General features: G+C 36.6%; 1 protein-coding gene across 9 annotated transcripts in view; it reads left to right on the forward strand.

Moving 5' to 3' along the window:
* Rfx3 (regulatory factor X3) overlaps positions 1-17,293 on the forward strand; it is a 243,934-nt gene that overhangs the window by 23,679 nt on the left and 202,962 nt on the right. For 3 of the 9 annotated variants that reach the window (XM_087908011.1, XM_087908016.1, XM_087908015.1), the window contains exon 2: positions 5,440-5,532. The exons of the other annotated variants lie outside the window; for them this stretch is intronic. In XM_087908011.1, the coding sequence (XP_087764137.1) occupies positions 5,463-5,532 (70 nt within the window). In that variant the 5' untranslated portion in view covers positions 5,440-5,462. The remainder of the gene's footprint in view (positions 1-5,439; positions 5,533-17,293) is intronic. 9 annotated transcript variants of the gene reach the window in all.

The raw sequence follows: 17,293 nt of genomic DNA on the forward strand, positions 1-17,293 counted from the left end.
TACGTACAAAGAACTTCTCTAACATTTTTTTCCCATGTGAAAATGACGTGAAGATGTGCCTAAACTGGCTAGGTTTAGTGTCTTACGTTGTGGTAAAAGAATTGACAGTGATCAGAATCTGTTAAGAGTTAAAGCAACATTGGAGGCATTGTAAATTCATTGATTACCTTTAGAACTGCTTAATATAGTTCAAAGAACGTTGAACTTTTTTCTTAGTTAATTTGTTAAAAATCATTTATATTTTACTATATTCTGCTGTTAATGTCATATTCTGTTATAAATGTGATGAAGGTGTTTGATTTAATGAGAAGGTAGTATATTCAAAGAATACAAATGGCTTGAAATATAATAGAAGTAGCTAGTTGGATTAAACTAGGTATAGGAAGTGACTATCTGACTTCATATTTTTGAGGAAGGTAATTCCTGACTGTGTTTAAGAAAAGGCAACGGTATGGGATTTGCTTAACAAGTAAGAAGAATACATGGATAAAGTGATAATCTAGAGCCCGTGAAAAGAACACTTAATGTTAGGAAGTAACATTACGTCTGCAATAAAGCCACTAGCCATTACTTGTGGTTTCTGTAGACCACAAGTTTTTTTCTTCTCAAGAACAATTTGTATGTTAATATTGTTGAACTCTTTAATGAAAATTTAAAGAATGAAATGTTGTTAAAAATACTAAATTCAGAATGTTTTATAATTGTAAACTTTTAAAAAATTAATGTTTTATTTAAAACTTTTCACGTAACCTATTTTGATAATGTTCTTTTCTCTTCCCCAACTCCTCCCTGTCCCATCCTACCTCCTTACCCATCCAACTTATGTTTGTGTGCATGTTCTCTTTCTTTCTCTCTCAAAATACCAAAAGAAAAAGCACACATAGACACATGCACAAACAAAACAAAAACATGGGATCTGTCTTGTGTTGGCCTTCCATGGAGTGTGGGATATACTCAGTGACACTCCTTTGAAAAAACCTGGTTTTCCCTTCTAGCAGGTATCAGCTGGTCATGGGTGGGAATTTGTGTCTGCTGTCTCCTCAGTGCTGGAATTTTGCCTGGTTTGAACCTGTGCAGGACTCGTGCCTGCTGTCACAGTCTCTGTGAGTTCATGTTTTTCAGTCCTGTTGTGTCTTGAAAATACTGTTTCATTGGAGTTGTTCACCAACTCTGACTCTTATGTATAGATCCCCAAGCCGTGAGAGGAGGGGTTTGATATAGGCATCACAGTTAGGGCCGAATGCTCCAAAGTCCTTCACTCTCACAAACTACTGCTAGGTAATTGTGTCTCTGGAGTTATTTTGTATTTTTTATGTAATGCTTTTTTACAAGATTGACAGCCCAAAGTCATTTTTAGTCAAAAGATGTCTTCTCTGCTTCTTACCATACTAAGTTCATAGCTTAATTACTTTTAGATTAAAGACCATTAGTACTGTGTGGATATAGAAGAACAAAAAAAAAAGATTCTGGGTTTGAATAGAGACATTTTAAGGGATAAGGTAACACCATGATTTGTATTTTATAGTTGTGAGGGTTGTTCACACTATGTAGAGTTGAATCATTCATTTGAAGTAGTGGAACAGATGAAATCGACAAGAAAAAGGCATAGCATTTAAATTTTTGGCAGATATATATAGAATAGATAAGACATCGAGCATAAAGATCCTTAAACCAGGGTTCTTGCTTTTAATTAAGAAAGACCTTTTGGCTAAGCGGTGGTGGTGCAAACCTTTAACAGCACTCAGGAGGCAGAGGCAGACCGATCTCTCTGAGTTTGAGGTCAGCCTGATCTACAAGAGCAAGTTCCAGGATGGGCTTTAAAGCTACAGAGAAACCATGTGTTGAAAAAAAAAAAAAAGTTAAGGCCTTTGTCCTTCTGTTACATTGAGATCATGGGTGATACGGATAATTGCTACTCAGTGGAGTTGTGTTACAAAGCGTGAACAAGTGTAATTCCAGTTGTATGCCAGCACCATGGTCTCCAGCAGCACTTTATTAGCACTACTACAAATGATGGTGCCATTATGATTATCAGTTGTGTTGTAATGAAGCTTGAGGCTGAGGAAACATTTGTATAAAAGGGATATGGGAATCATGCCAAGCCTTACATCAGTGGTTCTCAACCTGTGGGTCACGAAAACTTTGGAAAACTTGTATCTACAAAAGTATTAGTAGCCTTAGCAAAATTACAGTTATGAAGTAGCAACTAAAATAATTTTATGGATGGGGTTCACCACAGCATGAGGAACTGTATTAAAGGGATGCAGCATTAGGAAGCTTGAGAACTACTGCCCTACATCAGTAAAGAGCAAAAATCAAAGGTCACAAATCATATTCCTTTATATTTGACTGTTTACCAAGAAGCAGATGAAACATGCTTTATCATTGTAACCTGACCAGTTCTTTTGTAGAACAGTGGCAAAAGGAGAACCGATTCATCATCCTGCCCCCAGTTTGTAGTTCACCTCTTTCCCAATGTCCCAAGTGCTTGCTTATAGCTTGCCCACGTGTGTAGTCTACTTTAGCCTTGCTCCTCCCTCTGCGAGCTCTCTTCCCAACAACTCTTGATGCTAGACGTCAGTACATCTATCTCACCTGCACTGGGAAGGGTTGTCCATTACTGCACTCTGGGATCCTCGGGATCTGCTCAAGTAGTTTTAAAACACAGCATGACACTGAACTAAACAAACTTCTTGTCTCTTGAGCTTGTGCCTGAATAGTCAGAACCTAGATCCAGAAATGCAAGGAGAGGCTGGAGAGATGGCTCAATGGTTAAGAATACTTGTTTTTCCTGAGGTGTGGTGGATTCATGTGCCTAAACCCACATGGCAGCTCAGAAACCATCCATAATTTTAGTTTCAGAGGTTCCGACTATTTTCTGGCCTCCCTGGACACTGCACGCATGTGTCGCACAGACACATGAAGGCAGAGTACCCCGCCTCACGCTTACACAAATTCAAGAACTTGGAACAATAGTTTCTCTTGCCTGTTCTCAAGATGATGCTGGAAGTGACCCTTTGACATGGTGACAGATCAGCAGGACTACTGTATTGTGAAGTACCATAAGAATGAAAAAGCTGAAGACAGCTAGACTCCTGGTGGTTTGTAAAGCAGTTGAGAAAGACCCTATTTGGATGCAGTAAGAATGGGAAATAACCAGGTCTTGCTTATCACCATGTTTGCTTGCATCTAGTCACTTTCTCACAGATTGCTAACCACCTTACCAGAGATGATGAAGTCATCATAGAATACAGCAAGAGGTAAATAAATTATTGAAAGTCCACATAGAGCTTAGGACCCCAGGGAGGGCATTTTGTTCACATGGTAGTGCATCACATAGTTAATGCATTGTATATGAGGATCATATATGTTTGATGTGTGTATATTATACCCAACATAGTTCTTTTTAATTGAATCATTGTATGTGAACAGGCTGTCAAGGAAGAACTTAGACTTGATGTTAAAGTGACACACTGTAAAGGCACACTTGTATCAGCGAACTAGTGTGGTAGCTGAGGAACTTGCAGTGTCTTCAAAGATCTGAGCAATTGTATCAGAATTAGTGGGAAACAGAGAGCCAGCTGTTCCAAGTGGAGAGTTTGTGTTTAGCCTTTTTGAAGAGGAGGGATTGGCAAAGATAAACTGACTGTTATTTAGCCTGAACTTGGATCATAAGGCTTATGCAGGGAAGGGTATTTGGAGAAAATAATTAAATTAAAGGAATAGTTAAGAAGGTTAAAAACATGCAGTTATATGCCTGTATAATTAGTAGTTATGTTGCTTAAAATCATTGTGAAACTTGTAGTCACTTCATTTATAATGTATTCAATAAACTCTTTCAGAAATAGTCACAGTGGAACAGCTAGATCTGATAATAGAGTTTAAATGCCCAGTTCTTTTAGAGAAAGTGGATGTACTAATTAGTGTAGATTACTTCATTTTGCCGAATCTGACTTGTAATCTAGATACACAAACACCTGTGATTATTTTGCGGGCTTTGTCATTTGTTAGTCTGAAATACATGTATTTAGATTTGCTGCTTGTTCATATAGACCCAGCTGTGCCTGTTTGCTTTGTTATTTTTCCAAGTTTAATGGACCAATATAAAAATTTATGGCAACTGTCACTTAATGTCACTTCTACCTTTAAGGAAAATGAAAACAAAGCTGAATCATGCTAGAAAACTGTATTGCCGTTTATAGTTGACTATAAGGTACACATTATGCTAAACTGACCTGTGGTATCATGGGACAAAGTTAGGCCAGCAAAAATAACCTGAATAGGGATATAAACAGATACATAAGTGTGTGTTATGTTGTCCTTGTCGCTGTAAGTTGAATGTATTGGAAATAAAGATCAGTGGTTTCAAAATAACCCCTCCTGTTTTTCTACCATGAACCAGAGATTTCTAAAACAAAACAAAACAAAACAAAACAAAACACCTCTGAAGAAAGTACAGTAATTTAATCCCAGCACTCTAAAGAAAGTACAGTACAGTACATACACCTTTAATCCCAGCACTCAGGAGGCAGGGGTGGGATGATCTGTTGTGTTGAATCTGAGAACAACTTAATCTGCATAGTAAGATCCTGTCTTGGAAGTTTTTTCCCTATAAAATTGCTTATTGTGTGTATTTTACTAATGTTTCAACTTTATGGTCTGTTCATTTTTACTTCTTTATTTTTGAGAAATCTTAATGATTTGTGATTTGAGCTAATATATGTTAGTTGTTAATCTTGTCTCATTTTTATTTCTTTAAATACAGAGAGTTAGTAGATGATTTTTAGAGTTGTTTGTTCTTTCCTCTTCACGTTGTAAAGCAAACATTTAAGAAATCGCCTTTCCTTATTTTTCCTCATTTGTACTTTTCTGATAATTAAAGCATTAATTTTATTCATTGAATTCCAATTTATTAAAAACATATTCCCATTGTTTCCTGTAAAATCAAAAACTAATATCCTTTTTATCTTAAAAAGAAATTAAAAAAATAGAGATTTAGTTACAAAGAGTACTTTTAAATAATTGAGACATATAGTAATATTTATCCTCAAGCGCAGTAATTTAAAATAATAAACAGTTTCAAGATTTTTAAAAATAATTTTATGTTAATCTAATTTATCTTTTAATATATTTGAACTTTTGGTATTTCTGACATTTTATGAAACAAATACCTTGAGTTTGGCTGGTTGAGAGACTAGGGCTAACTTGATCATGTCCTCTATTACCATGTAACACAGAGACACTCGAAGAGTAAAATACTTCAGTCTGTCATATACAGGATCTCATGTCTGAAAGTTTTCAAAATTGTGTATTTAAAATTTTGAAATGTGCTTTTCTTGGTGGTTGGCAATGAGTATGGTGAGGAACTTTATTCTTTCACAACTATGTGTACTCGAGTCATCATTAGATTGTGTCATGTAATTCTTTTAAATGCTTCAGGAACCCTGTTTGTTCGTGGTGCTATGGAAACTATAAGAGAACTTCTCTCTGCTGTCTATCACCTAGCCCCTCTGTCACCTCCAGCTGTCTCAGGTAGGAATAAAGGCATGCTGTATTGAAAATTCATATAGCTATCACTCAGTGTATAGGAAATAATGAGAAAGCATCTTCACCCCTTTATGTGAGATAATCAAGTACTTTACAAGCTTAGACCAGTTTAAAGAGACCAAAAATAAAAGGTGCAGTCTTTTTACATTACTTTGGTACCCGTGTGTCAACCTCCATATTGTCTGGATTGGGTATCCTAAAATGGTAGCCAAATAATTGTACATACTTTCTGCATTTCTATACTAGTTAATTTACCAGACATCGTGCACATAGCAGAATCTACTTAAAGGCAGAAAAATAGCAGTCACTTTCTGAAGTTCAGACAATGACATGATAACACTTAGACCAGTGGGTATGAATATGTGGTAATTGGCTAACATGTTTCTGATGATGTCATAATTCCTTCACTCAGTAATAGCTTGGTTTCTGCATTTGGGTGATGTGAGCTCTTTGCTTTCATTGCAAACAGTTCTTTAAAGAGAGCCTTTTTGGCGTGTAGAAACATAAAACGAGCTGGGGTGGATTGTGATGTTGGGGGATAGGTTTAGTGTCTGAGCACTTATTAGCTGTTTGTCATTGCTCTCTGAGATGGTGTTTGCATTCAGCTATTTTCTTACCTTTCCTAATTGTTGAAATTCAATTGCCAGTCCATTAAATTTGATAAAACATTATTTTGCCATTTCTTTTTTTAAATGAAACTTAAAGTTGGCATTTTCAAGTAGTTATGGTTTACCTTGTAGTTAGTGATCTAATGATCTACTAATTAAATGTGTCTTAATGGTTTTAGATGTAGTTTATATTTCCCCCATGGTGCTGGTTTTTGAACCGAGGGCCTCATGCATGCTAGGCAAATTCTCTGTCCTAATTCTGTCCTAATATGCTTGCTTTTGCTATGATGTGTATTAGACCTAGTGTCTCTCAGGCCTAAGCACATGGCCTATCTCTGAGTTACACTACCCATTCAATTATTCTTTAAAAGCTACCTTTCAAGTTTATTTCATAGTCCTATGAACCTTTATTTATTTCCAATGGAAGATGTGGTGGTAAGGTAGAATCTATGAAAGTTCTGGGTTCTTTAAATAGCCTTGCTCTCTGAAGAAAATCTTCAGTTTCTGTGGGAAAATGAATGTACTGGCTGCTAATTTGGAAACAAGACAAAGAGAAATAAGAACTTTCTTATCATCTCAGAGCTAAAGAGACACCAAAACTATATGCTACCAACCCCGCCCGTGTGTGTGTGAGTGTGTATGTGTGTGTGTGTGTGTGTGTGAGAGAGAGAGAGAGAGAGAGAGAGAGAGAGAGAGAGAGAGAGAGAGAGAGCTAGACAGAATCAGAGACAAAGACATACAGAGAGAGACAGACACGGAGAACTTTGTCTCTGCCTCCCAAATACTGGAATTGCTGGGATTACAGCTGTAGTCTCTGATGCTGTAGCCTCCATTTCAGACTGTGTTTCTGTAAATGTCCTCCAGAGGTTGCACCAAAAGTTCCCCAGTGCATTTCTTGAAATTTTATCATGGATATAAGGTTACAATAAGGTTTTAAGAATGGTGATTAATTTTGTGTCTAAGCCCTCACAACATAATTTGAAACATAACTATGCATTTATGTGTAGGAGTTATAATTTAAGAGTATACTTTTATCAAAGTATATTTAAAGTACCAGCTTTTTCTTTCAGATAGTTTACTAGGAAATGTTGCAATTTTCTTGTATTTTTCAAACCATTAAAGTTGTTAATCAAATCAATCTGATACTCATTTTACTGACTGATTTCCATAATTGAGAGTATGTGACTATAGACATTGTATATCTAATAATTATATAAACTTAGGTGAATTTGTAAAGGTGGTTGCAGTATATTTTTAGAAATAATATAAAGGAAATAAAGTCGTGAATGTGCTGGTCGAACTCTTCCTTATGAAAAGTAGTGGAGGAAGCATCCTCCGTCATCCCAAGGAAAGCAGCAGAGAATACTTTCACATATGTTTCTCCTTACACCATTTTTCCTTTTACTCTGAAATTTAGACCTCCTTTAGTTTGGGTGGCATTAATCTCTTCTGTTGTATGCAAAATGAATGAAGTTACTGGAAAGGGGAACTGGCGGAAATTAAGCAAGTTTGTATAGAAGTCAGCAATTATAATGTAGCTCATTTGCATACTAGGCCACAATTTACAAGTGTGTGTGTATGTGTGTTTAGTATTTGTAAGAACTTGTTCTGATTGGTCAGTTTATGGTGTAGCCATTGTCTCCTTGATGTTAATGGGGAAGCATTGACTGACAGGTAAAGAAACACAATTCGAGTAATGTAATTCTCGTGTTGATGGTGTGACTGTGAACTCTGATATGGCTCTGAAATATTCTATCCATCATGTCAGGAACTTTCAGATTGTTTTCAAATTAAAGACATTCTGCGGGAACCATGTTCACAGGGATTTTTGTAAGTCAAACTGGTCTGTAGAGCAGATTCATCTTGGTTTCTTTCACTTGGGACCTTGAGTTACAAAGCTTCACAGCTATTCACAGCTCTGTATGGTTGTCTGTAAACTAAGAATAGCTAACTATCTCTGTTTGTTCTTTATTTTGGTATAAGTGGTGATCAGGTTTATATCTTTTCTTACTGCCCATTGTGGATCTAGAAATAAGAATTAGACTTGATGTTCTCTCTCTCTCTCTCTCTCTCTCTCTCTCTCTCTCATTCCTTCCTTCTTTGTCTGTCTGTCTCTCTCGATGAATGTTTCTTGATTTTTACACACTATACAGGAAATAAAAATGATTTAAAAAGTTGGGGCCTGTAGTAGTTTGTTTTTATACTAGTTCAAAAAATACAAAAAATGCTAAATACATAAGACTCCCTTATTAAATGAAGTAAAATGTAACATTAGTAAGTATATCATTCTTTCTGATATTTGTAATGTTTATTGAATTTCATAACACTAACCCTGGTAGTTAAACACATTTAGGTTTGTCAAAGTAATTTTTATGAGTTACTGTCTGTTTATAGAGTAAAAATACTGGGTTATAGTAGTCTTCAGTAATAGTAGTAGAATTGCTAGGAATGGTTCCTTCACATCAGAAAATTGTAGAGTTTTTCATATGTAAGTTTCAAGTTGGGTTTTCATGATATACAAATATACATTACTTCTTAATGTATTATAGCAATCTATGAGGTTTCTTTCCTACAAACACAGGAAGAAATCCTAAAATCAGTGGTTCTTTAAAAACATGAAATTTAATAAGAATCATAAAATATACAAATTGAAGTTAAACATAGCTATTTAGACTGAAATGTAATTGAATTGTTTAGACTCAAGTCATTGTACACATTGAATGTGTGTCTGGAGTTTATGTTCTATGAAGGCAGTGACATCAGTTTTTCTCAAACTAGTTAATGAGCTTTTAGTTTAGTGTGCTCAGCTAAACACCCTTAGGTGATACTATTCAGCGATTCCCCCCCCCCCCCACCCACAGTCTGTTCTGGACATGGAATGATTGGAAGGGCCTCCACATTGACAACAAAATGCTCTTGATAGGAGTGAGCAAAGGTTTGCACCACTGCATGGCTTCATAATGCGGTGATTCAAATTTGCATCTTGAGGATTAGTTATTCAGCTAAATAATATGTGTATTCTTTATGTCTCTGTTCACGGTATAATCATGCTGCTAATTTGATGCCATATTCCTTTTGTGATCATGACTAAGAATTATATATGCAAAGTATGGGGATGTGTAAATTATTTTCTTAGATTTGTCTTAGTGTTTTCTATTGCTGTGAAGAGACACCATGACCATGGCAACTCTCAAAAAGATAACATTTAAGCTGGGTGGTGGTGACACACGCCTTTAATCCCAGCACTCGGGAGGCAGAGGAGGGCAGATATCTGTGAGTTCAAAGCCAGCCTGGTCTACAAGAGTTAGTCCCAGGATATGCTCCAAGACTACAGAGCAATCCTTTTTTGGAAAAAAAAATAAAAGATAACATTTAATTAAGGTAGTGGCTTATCGTTTTAGAGGTTCAGCCCATTATCATTATGACAGGGAGTATGGCAGCATGCTGGCAGACATGAAGCTGGCAATGTCTTGACCAGAAGCCAGCAGGAAGTTGAATGACTGTCACACTGAGGAAAACTTGGGGTAAAAGAGACCTGAAATCTTGCCCCCACACACTTACTTCAACAAGGTCACTCCCTTTGGGGACCATTTTCTTTCAAACCACTGCAGATATATTAAGATTAAAAACTGAGTACTTTTGATTTATGGTACTAAAATTCCTTTGTTACATAAAAGAAACTTCATGTTGGGGCTGGAGAGATGCTGCTCTCACAGAGGACCCAAGTTCAGTTCCAGCACTCATATGGCAACTCTCAACTGTCTGTAACTTCTGTTCCAGACTCCCTCCCTTGGTCTCCTTCGTACCAGGTATGCATGTAGTACACATTACATACATGCAGACAAACATTCAAACACACATCCTTATGAAAAACTTAAGTTACTGTAAGTGTTTTTTTTAAAAATATAGAATATAGAAGAAATGAAAAATGAGTCAAGAATGAGGCTTTCTTGGATAGTCTTGCATCATATGTTGGTAACTAGTTAACATTTCATAACAGATACTGTGTGTCAGCCCCAGAGGAACACACCTTGTTAAACTCCTATAATCTTCACATTAACTCTCCAAATGAAGTGGACACCTGAGGTTTTAGATTCTTTATTTTCATTTTTCATATTGAAAATGGTCTGAAAATCCCATTTCCTTGAGTTCTAGGTAAACTAATGTGGTTGTCAAACCTGAAGTAAATAACATGAGACTATTTAATAGTCTTTACCTGTAATTGAAACATTTGTTTATTCTGCCCCAGAAACACCAACATGCATTATTATGGGTTGTCCTAGGACTTCAGAGATATTAATTTTTTTCTAAACTTCATTGAATTCAGTTGTGAGACACCTGGGTAAAGCTCTAGGACAAGACAATCCTGTTCATCATGTCATTTTTAAGTTGCGAAGATTGGTCCTAGAAAATGTTAGATAAATTTGCTAAATATAACTATTATATTAAGATGTTAATTTACTGAGTTAGCACATGATAAAGTAAAACTCAAATGTAACATTTGTACTTTAAGCCCATACTATGTTTACTCTGGTGGTTTTGCCACCCAGTTGCCAGGTAAGGAAGAGTACCAGTATATATGCCTTGAATTGATTGACACAGTTATTGATCTTTAGTAGGAAAAGCATATACTTAGATATTTCTAAAGGAAGATTATCTTCTAATTTGTGTTTCTCCTTTCTGCCTTTGAATGCTTTTGTATGTGTGTTTTGTAAGCATATTTCTGATCATAAAATCCCCTAAGAAATTAAAAGGGTATTAAATCATCTATCACATGAAAGCTAGAATGCTGATCTAATGTGTCTTGGCAATTGTACATTGGCATTATCAAGTCTTTAGTCTTAGAACTGAACTGATAACATTATCTTCAACATTTTGAGTTTTCTTGAGTATTATATCCTTATATATATCAGTTCTGGGCTATAAAGAAGGATTTTTTTTACACCTGACTGTATCTTTTGTTCACAATTTTTTTAAACATTCATCTTGACTAATTTCCATGAGAGTGAAGTAAATTTTATATTGTTTTTGACTTTTATGAATATATCAGTTTATTGAAGCAATCTTCTACACATATAGATGATATCTTACTATTATTTTGGTACTAATTATTAATTGCACACCAAGTTTGTGCATCTAATTGTTTCTTTAATAAGAATTCTAAAGAATATAATTAGTTCATAAAGGTAAGTGGTTTAGGAATATTTTAATCAATTGAAAAATAACTTTAGCAAACATGTCACTCTTTACTACCAATAATTATACTTTAATGTTGTGTTTCTTTGCTGGTTGTTTGATACTAAGTGTGACGAATCTTTTTAATTAAAAATTTGCACATCACTTGAAAAGTAACGTCATGAACTTGTATTTGACAGCTGACAAATGACTTTAGAAGGTGTACCACACCTGCTGTCATTTGAACGGCTCTCCCAGTGTTCAGCCGTGATTGACAGTAACCCTATGTTTATGTCATCTCAGAAATGGGACAGTTATGAGAATGTGTTAAAATAAAAGTGAGTTTGAACCCTACCGTGTTGCTTCTTACAGTCCAGTCTTTCTGCTTTCTGCCTTTGGGATGTCTCGGGAAGAGGGCTTGAGTCTGTTGAGAACATTGTGTATTCATCCCCTTTTCACTTTGGACTTCCTTGTTCCCAGAACCATCAGAAGTAATTATTTTTTTCAACTTACGATAATTCGTCAGTGGATTTAGTGTATGTGTTGGAGTGTGTGCATACATGTGCACAGATCATAATACAGATGTTCCGGTGAGCGGCCAACCTGCAGGAGTGGGAGTCAGCTCTTCCTGTCCACCAGGTAGATCCCAGGGATTGTCAGCCTTTCCTCTTTAAGCCATCCACAGGCCAGAAATAATTCTTTATAAATCATCCAGTTTGTAATAGTCTGTAATAGTACCAAATATACTAAGACAGTATTTCTTTCATTGATTTTACTTTTCCCATTATACCTGTAGTACCTTGTCTTTTGGACATTTTTTTTTCTTTTTTCTTCCCCTCTTAAATTTCAAGATGGCTTCCTTATGTAGAGTGATTCGTGTAGCGCTTCTTTACCACCGATTAATACCTGCAAGCCAGAATACCTTTAAAACTGCTTGTGTTTTTAAACACTTAAAAAACGTTGTACCTAGAGATGTGACTCAGTGCTAGACCGTGTGCAGAAGGCCCTTGATTTAACGTCAAGGACACATATCTACAGGAGCACAAATTTTGCTCTGCTCTTTTGTAGTTTTGTTCTCATGACTTCTTTACATGTAAATGTGGAAGTTTATTGTTTTTCCCAGCTGGTGTTCTCATAACATGGCTGTTGTGACTTATGAAAACCATGTGGGATAAAAATTAGTTGTATGTGTGTTTGTTGACATTATTATTGATCTTATTTTATGTGAGTCAGGGTCACATTCTGTAGCCCTCACTGGCATGGAACACTCACTCTGTAACTTAAGTTGCACTAAAGTTTTCAGTTTTTCTGCCTTAGCCTCTCAAGTGCTGAGTTTACCGGCCTTTGCCACCACACCCAACAAAGTTAGGCGTTTAAAAGAAAGAAGGATACTTTCTAATGTGAAGCCATTTTATAGATGAGAAAGGTGACACATTGTAGTAATGAATATCTATTGCTCTGTGCTGTAGTTTCTTTTTCTCTTGCTTTTCAGGAATAGGTTGCCCTGTTTCCGTGTGTTCCTTAGAAGCTGAGTCTTTCTTGTGTGTGTGTCTTGCCTTCAAGGTCTCCTTCCCATCCCAGTGCTGAGTAGGGAGAGTTTCTTTAATAATGCTAATATGTTTAAAGAGTTACAGATGCTTTGTCATTAAAACAATTTTTTTGTTGTATTTGTTGCTCTCTTTGACTATACATTTGAATGAGAGCAGTGAGCAATAACTGTGACACAGCCTCTGTATTGTAACTTGAAAATTTCTCTGTCACACAAATCAGGCCATTACTTTTGAATTTAGCGTCACTCAGGTTCTTAAGACGCAGGCAGATTGCAGCCAGTATTCACTGATAGAATATAACCCAATTAGCCACTGGCCTAGATCCCAATAGTGTCCTTGTTCCCCTCTTAAACTTTTTAAGCCAGGCCTTCACAGTTAGCATTTTTATTAGCTTTCTTGTCTTCAAAACTCCCACTGGAATGGCCCACTTAGGCTCTGCTTATGGCATTTTGTGGCTTCTTTCCTCAGAGTTCGAAACTCTTCTACATTTCTCCTACAAACCATGCCTAGAGCCTAAGTCCCACCTGGCGAAGTTTAACAGGACAGCAGCCCCACTTGTAATTTCTGTCTGAGCTACTCTTCTGTTGCTCTGATGACCTCGAGTCATTTAAGGAGAAAGGGTTTTTCTTAGCCTACAGTCCAGAAGGACGTGGCCCATCATTGACTCAGGATTGTAACGCGCGGTGGTAGGAGCATTAGGCTGGTTAGTCACATTACATACACACCAGAAAGCTGAGAGTGAACCTCAAGTGTGTCCTTTAAGTTCACTTCCAGTGACCCACTTCAACCAGAGAGGTTCCACCTCTTGGCCACACTTCCCTGCATAGTGTTTTCAGCTGGAGATCAAAAATTCAAACAAGAGCCTATGGGGACCATTACACATTCCAACCATAACACTCTGATTACAGTTTTAGTAGATGCATGTGAAAATATGGTTATGAAAAAAAACACAAATATGGGTGAAATTGGAAGATCTTGCATTCAATCTTACCTTTATTTGCTGCTTAGTGTAGAGGACAGATATAAGGTCTATTATATTTTAAAGATTGTTAATGACTATATTAGTGATATATATATATCACTTGTTGATATACAGTTGGACAGGAAATTATAGTGTTCTTGATTATCTGTAGTAAAATTTGCTGTAATTTTAGCCAATAGCATAATATTTGGCATGAGATTTTTATAATTTATTGTTAGAATAGAATCTGTCTACATATATTGAAATTAGCATGTTCTCAGGTAAATTGTACTGTCTCCTATTTGTTCAACAGTTTGAGGCTTTTAAAACATTTCCTTACTTGTTTTTACCACGTTCCTGTAAAATACAGCAATATGACTTTGCTTAGTGAACAAAGGAAGAGCTGATATGTGGAGAGACTAATTGACTTGGCCAAGGTTGTTCAGCTAGTTAGTGATTTATGAACTCACTTAGAATTAAGCTTCTAGCTGAACCTACATTGACCCTCACTGTGAGAAGGAACAGAACATAACCTCTGACTATAATTTCTGATCTTCATCCAACTTTTCTGCGTTTCTTATATTTGATTCCATTTTGATCATGTGAACATTTGCCTTACTGTTTCAGTACTTGGTTACATTATAGTGTTCAGAACTCTTGCAAAGTCCTTTTCTTTTCCATTTTAGCTTTAACAAATATGCACAAGAATATTTCACAAACACAGCATAAAATTAAAAGCTGCTCTGGGTCTATTTGTGATCTTTAGGAGGACCTGGCAGCTTCAGTGTTTGTGTTTTAAGGAGACCGAGTCTTATAACAAATTTAATTAGCCTTCTAGAAAGACCGCGTGAAAAACTGGCTAAATGAAAAGAGATAGGCTTGATAAGGGTCTGGAGAGCCAAGCCTAGCTATCCTAGTCTCTTGATTCGCCTGTGTCACCTTCAAACAGGAAGCAGTCAGAAGATCTCCTGCAAGGCCTCTCTGCCTCATTATGGGAACTGTGAAATATACGAGAGTCAAGCCAGTTAGTCTTGGTTTAGTTTGTTGTGCAACAGAAAAAAATGCCCAGCAACATTCTTGTGCAGGCATTGATTTTCTTTGGCTTCCTTACATGGTTGTGATATTCACGTGGCTGGTATAAGTGTGATGTTAAATAGAAATGTAGTGGTGAATAATTATTCTCCAGAAGTTCTTTTTTATTTGACTTCAGTGCCACAGATTTAACTAAAGTTGTGTGATTCTGAAGTATTCTTTATTGATAGTCTCTTCAGAAGACTCTTGGGAGGGATAGCTGCCCACGAACAGCCTTAGGGATGTCTTCTTCCCTCTGGGTTCTCTCTTGTGTCTTGTATGACTGTCTAATATGTTTAGCGCTCGCTCTCTCTCTCTCTCTCTCTCTCTCTCTCTCTCTCTCTCTCTCAACTCCTCACTCCAGATTTCTGTGCTTTTGTTTCTTTTTTTTTTTTTTTGGTATTTTTAAATTTTTTTTCTGTCTGTCACAGTTGAGTTGGATTTTCCAAGTAAGGTAAGATGGAGCAGCTTTTCTTTCTCTGAGTTTTTTCTACTTTATAGAAAGGACTTGGAATGCTGTTAATGAGCACAGATCTCAAATCACATTTTTTTAATAGAAAAAAAAATTAGATACAGTGTGGTAAGGCTTTACACATAGTCCTATTTTTACTCCCTTGGAGGACAATGTTTCATATTTTTTTATTTGTTTTTAATGCTACAATGAAATTTTCCCCATAATTTTTTCTATAGATTAGAATCAGTGTTCTAAAATTTATAGCCAGATTTCCCAAAACTAGAAGGTAGCTTTAGAATTAGAGCATGGTTGACATCCAGAACTATGGATAATGAAAATGACAAAAATATGAGTAAAATAGTGAAAATCAAGCTACCTTTAGGATTCTGATAATTTTCAAAGCTGGAGGATGCACTGGAAAAGAAAGAGAAGATAAAAAAAAATGAGGGAGCCTTTGAAAGACAGTGAGGTCTGTGGAACTTAATGGTATTCCCATCTCCCCTGTGCACCACCCAAGTGGTGTAGCTAAAACCTGGCAACTGAGCGGGTTTGAATGAGGGGAAGGAGAGAATATGAATGAATCTTTCTGTCTTTGTAACTTCAGTAAAAATAATTTTCATCCCGAGAGCATAGTCAGTGTTTTGTCTGAACTTGCAGCTCCCTGGGAAAACTGTTCTAAGAGAATGCTTGGCTAGTTGGTTGACTTGAACTGTGCTTGGAGAAAGAAAAAGCTCATTTTCCAAGCTATTACAGAGACAATAGCCAACCCTTGGCAAGATCTCTACTGCTTAAGGCTATAACTTGATTTGGTACAAACCAGAGCCTGGTTAAGAATTTTAAGGGAAGTCCTGGAGAACTAGCCAATCATAGAACATTAGAAAGCTCTGTGTGTGTGTCTTGATATCTAAGTCTGCCTAATACTTAAGGCTGCGATACTTGTCTAGGAAAGATCTGAAAGATCTCACCTCTGTGTGATCTCCAGACTCTGTGTCATTAGAAAGTGAAAGCAAGGGCTCCTTTACAAGCCCTTTAAAGTTGGAGTTAGCACCTCATAAAGATGCCTTTGGCAAAGGATAGAACATACATAACCGGGGCACTTGAGGAAATCATCTGAACCGTCGTTGAACATGGTATTGTATTTACACAAGTGTGACCACTAGTAAGCCTTGCTTACAAATTAAACTCTGGAATTTAAAAAGAAACGTTAGCAGAAAAGTTGGTGGCCGTTCTTAGGTAATAGAATCTATATAAGTGCTAAGTTAGCAAATTTGAAAAAAATTCCAGATACATTGGGAGGACAATGGAATAATTCATACATCAGGGCATTGAAATATACTATATAAAATGTTCAGTTTCATACAAAATATTTAAACTTCAAAGAAATGGCAGATATTTCAGGGAATTTGTCAGGTTGGTGAAAGAATTCACCCTTTAGACAAGAAGTAAAAAGTTTAGTGTATCTGCTGGAACAGCAGGCACTGCAGTGATCAAAGGCTGTTTGCCTATGGTAATTAGGTTCAGGGGAGGAGTCCCGTGTGGATGGGGTGAGCCATTCGCTGCAGTTTCTACCCATGCACCTGTGCCATGCAGATGAAGCTGGCATTGTGGTATCCAGTAACTCTGGTTTGTCACAGCATTCTGCATTAGTTGGGTTGGCATTTTCTGGCCTCAGTTACGACCTTGTCACAGGACATAACACATACATAGGACAAAAGGAAAAACTAAACAAACACCACCAACAGAAAACTCTTCTTTGCCAGTCCATATTTGTTTTAGTTAATTGATTTTAATTTCTTTAGGCAGGGTCTTCCCATGTATCCTTAGCTGGCTTGGACCTTACTGGTTAGATAAAGCTGGACGGGAATCCAGCCATCACTCTGTTTCTGCCTCTGGAGTGCTGGAATTGTAGGTGTGCTTTACTATGCCC

Source organism: Myodes glareolus, chromosome 7, assembly GCF_982192425.1.
Source record: "Myodes glareolus chromosome 7, mMyoGla1.1, whole genome shotgun sequence".
NCBI classification, from domain to species: Eukaryota; Metazoa; Chordata; class Mammalia; order Rodentia; family Cricetidae; genus Myodes; species Myodes glareolus.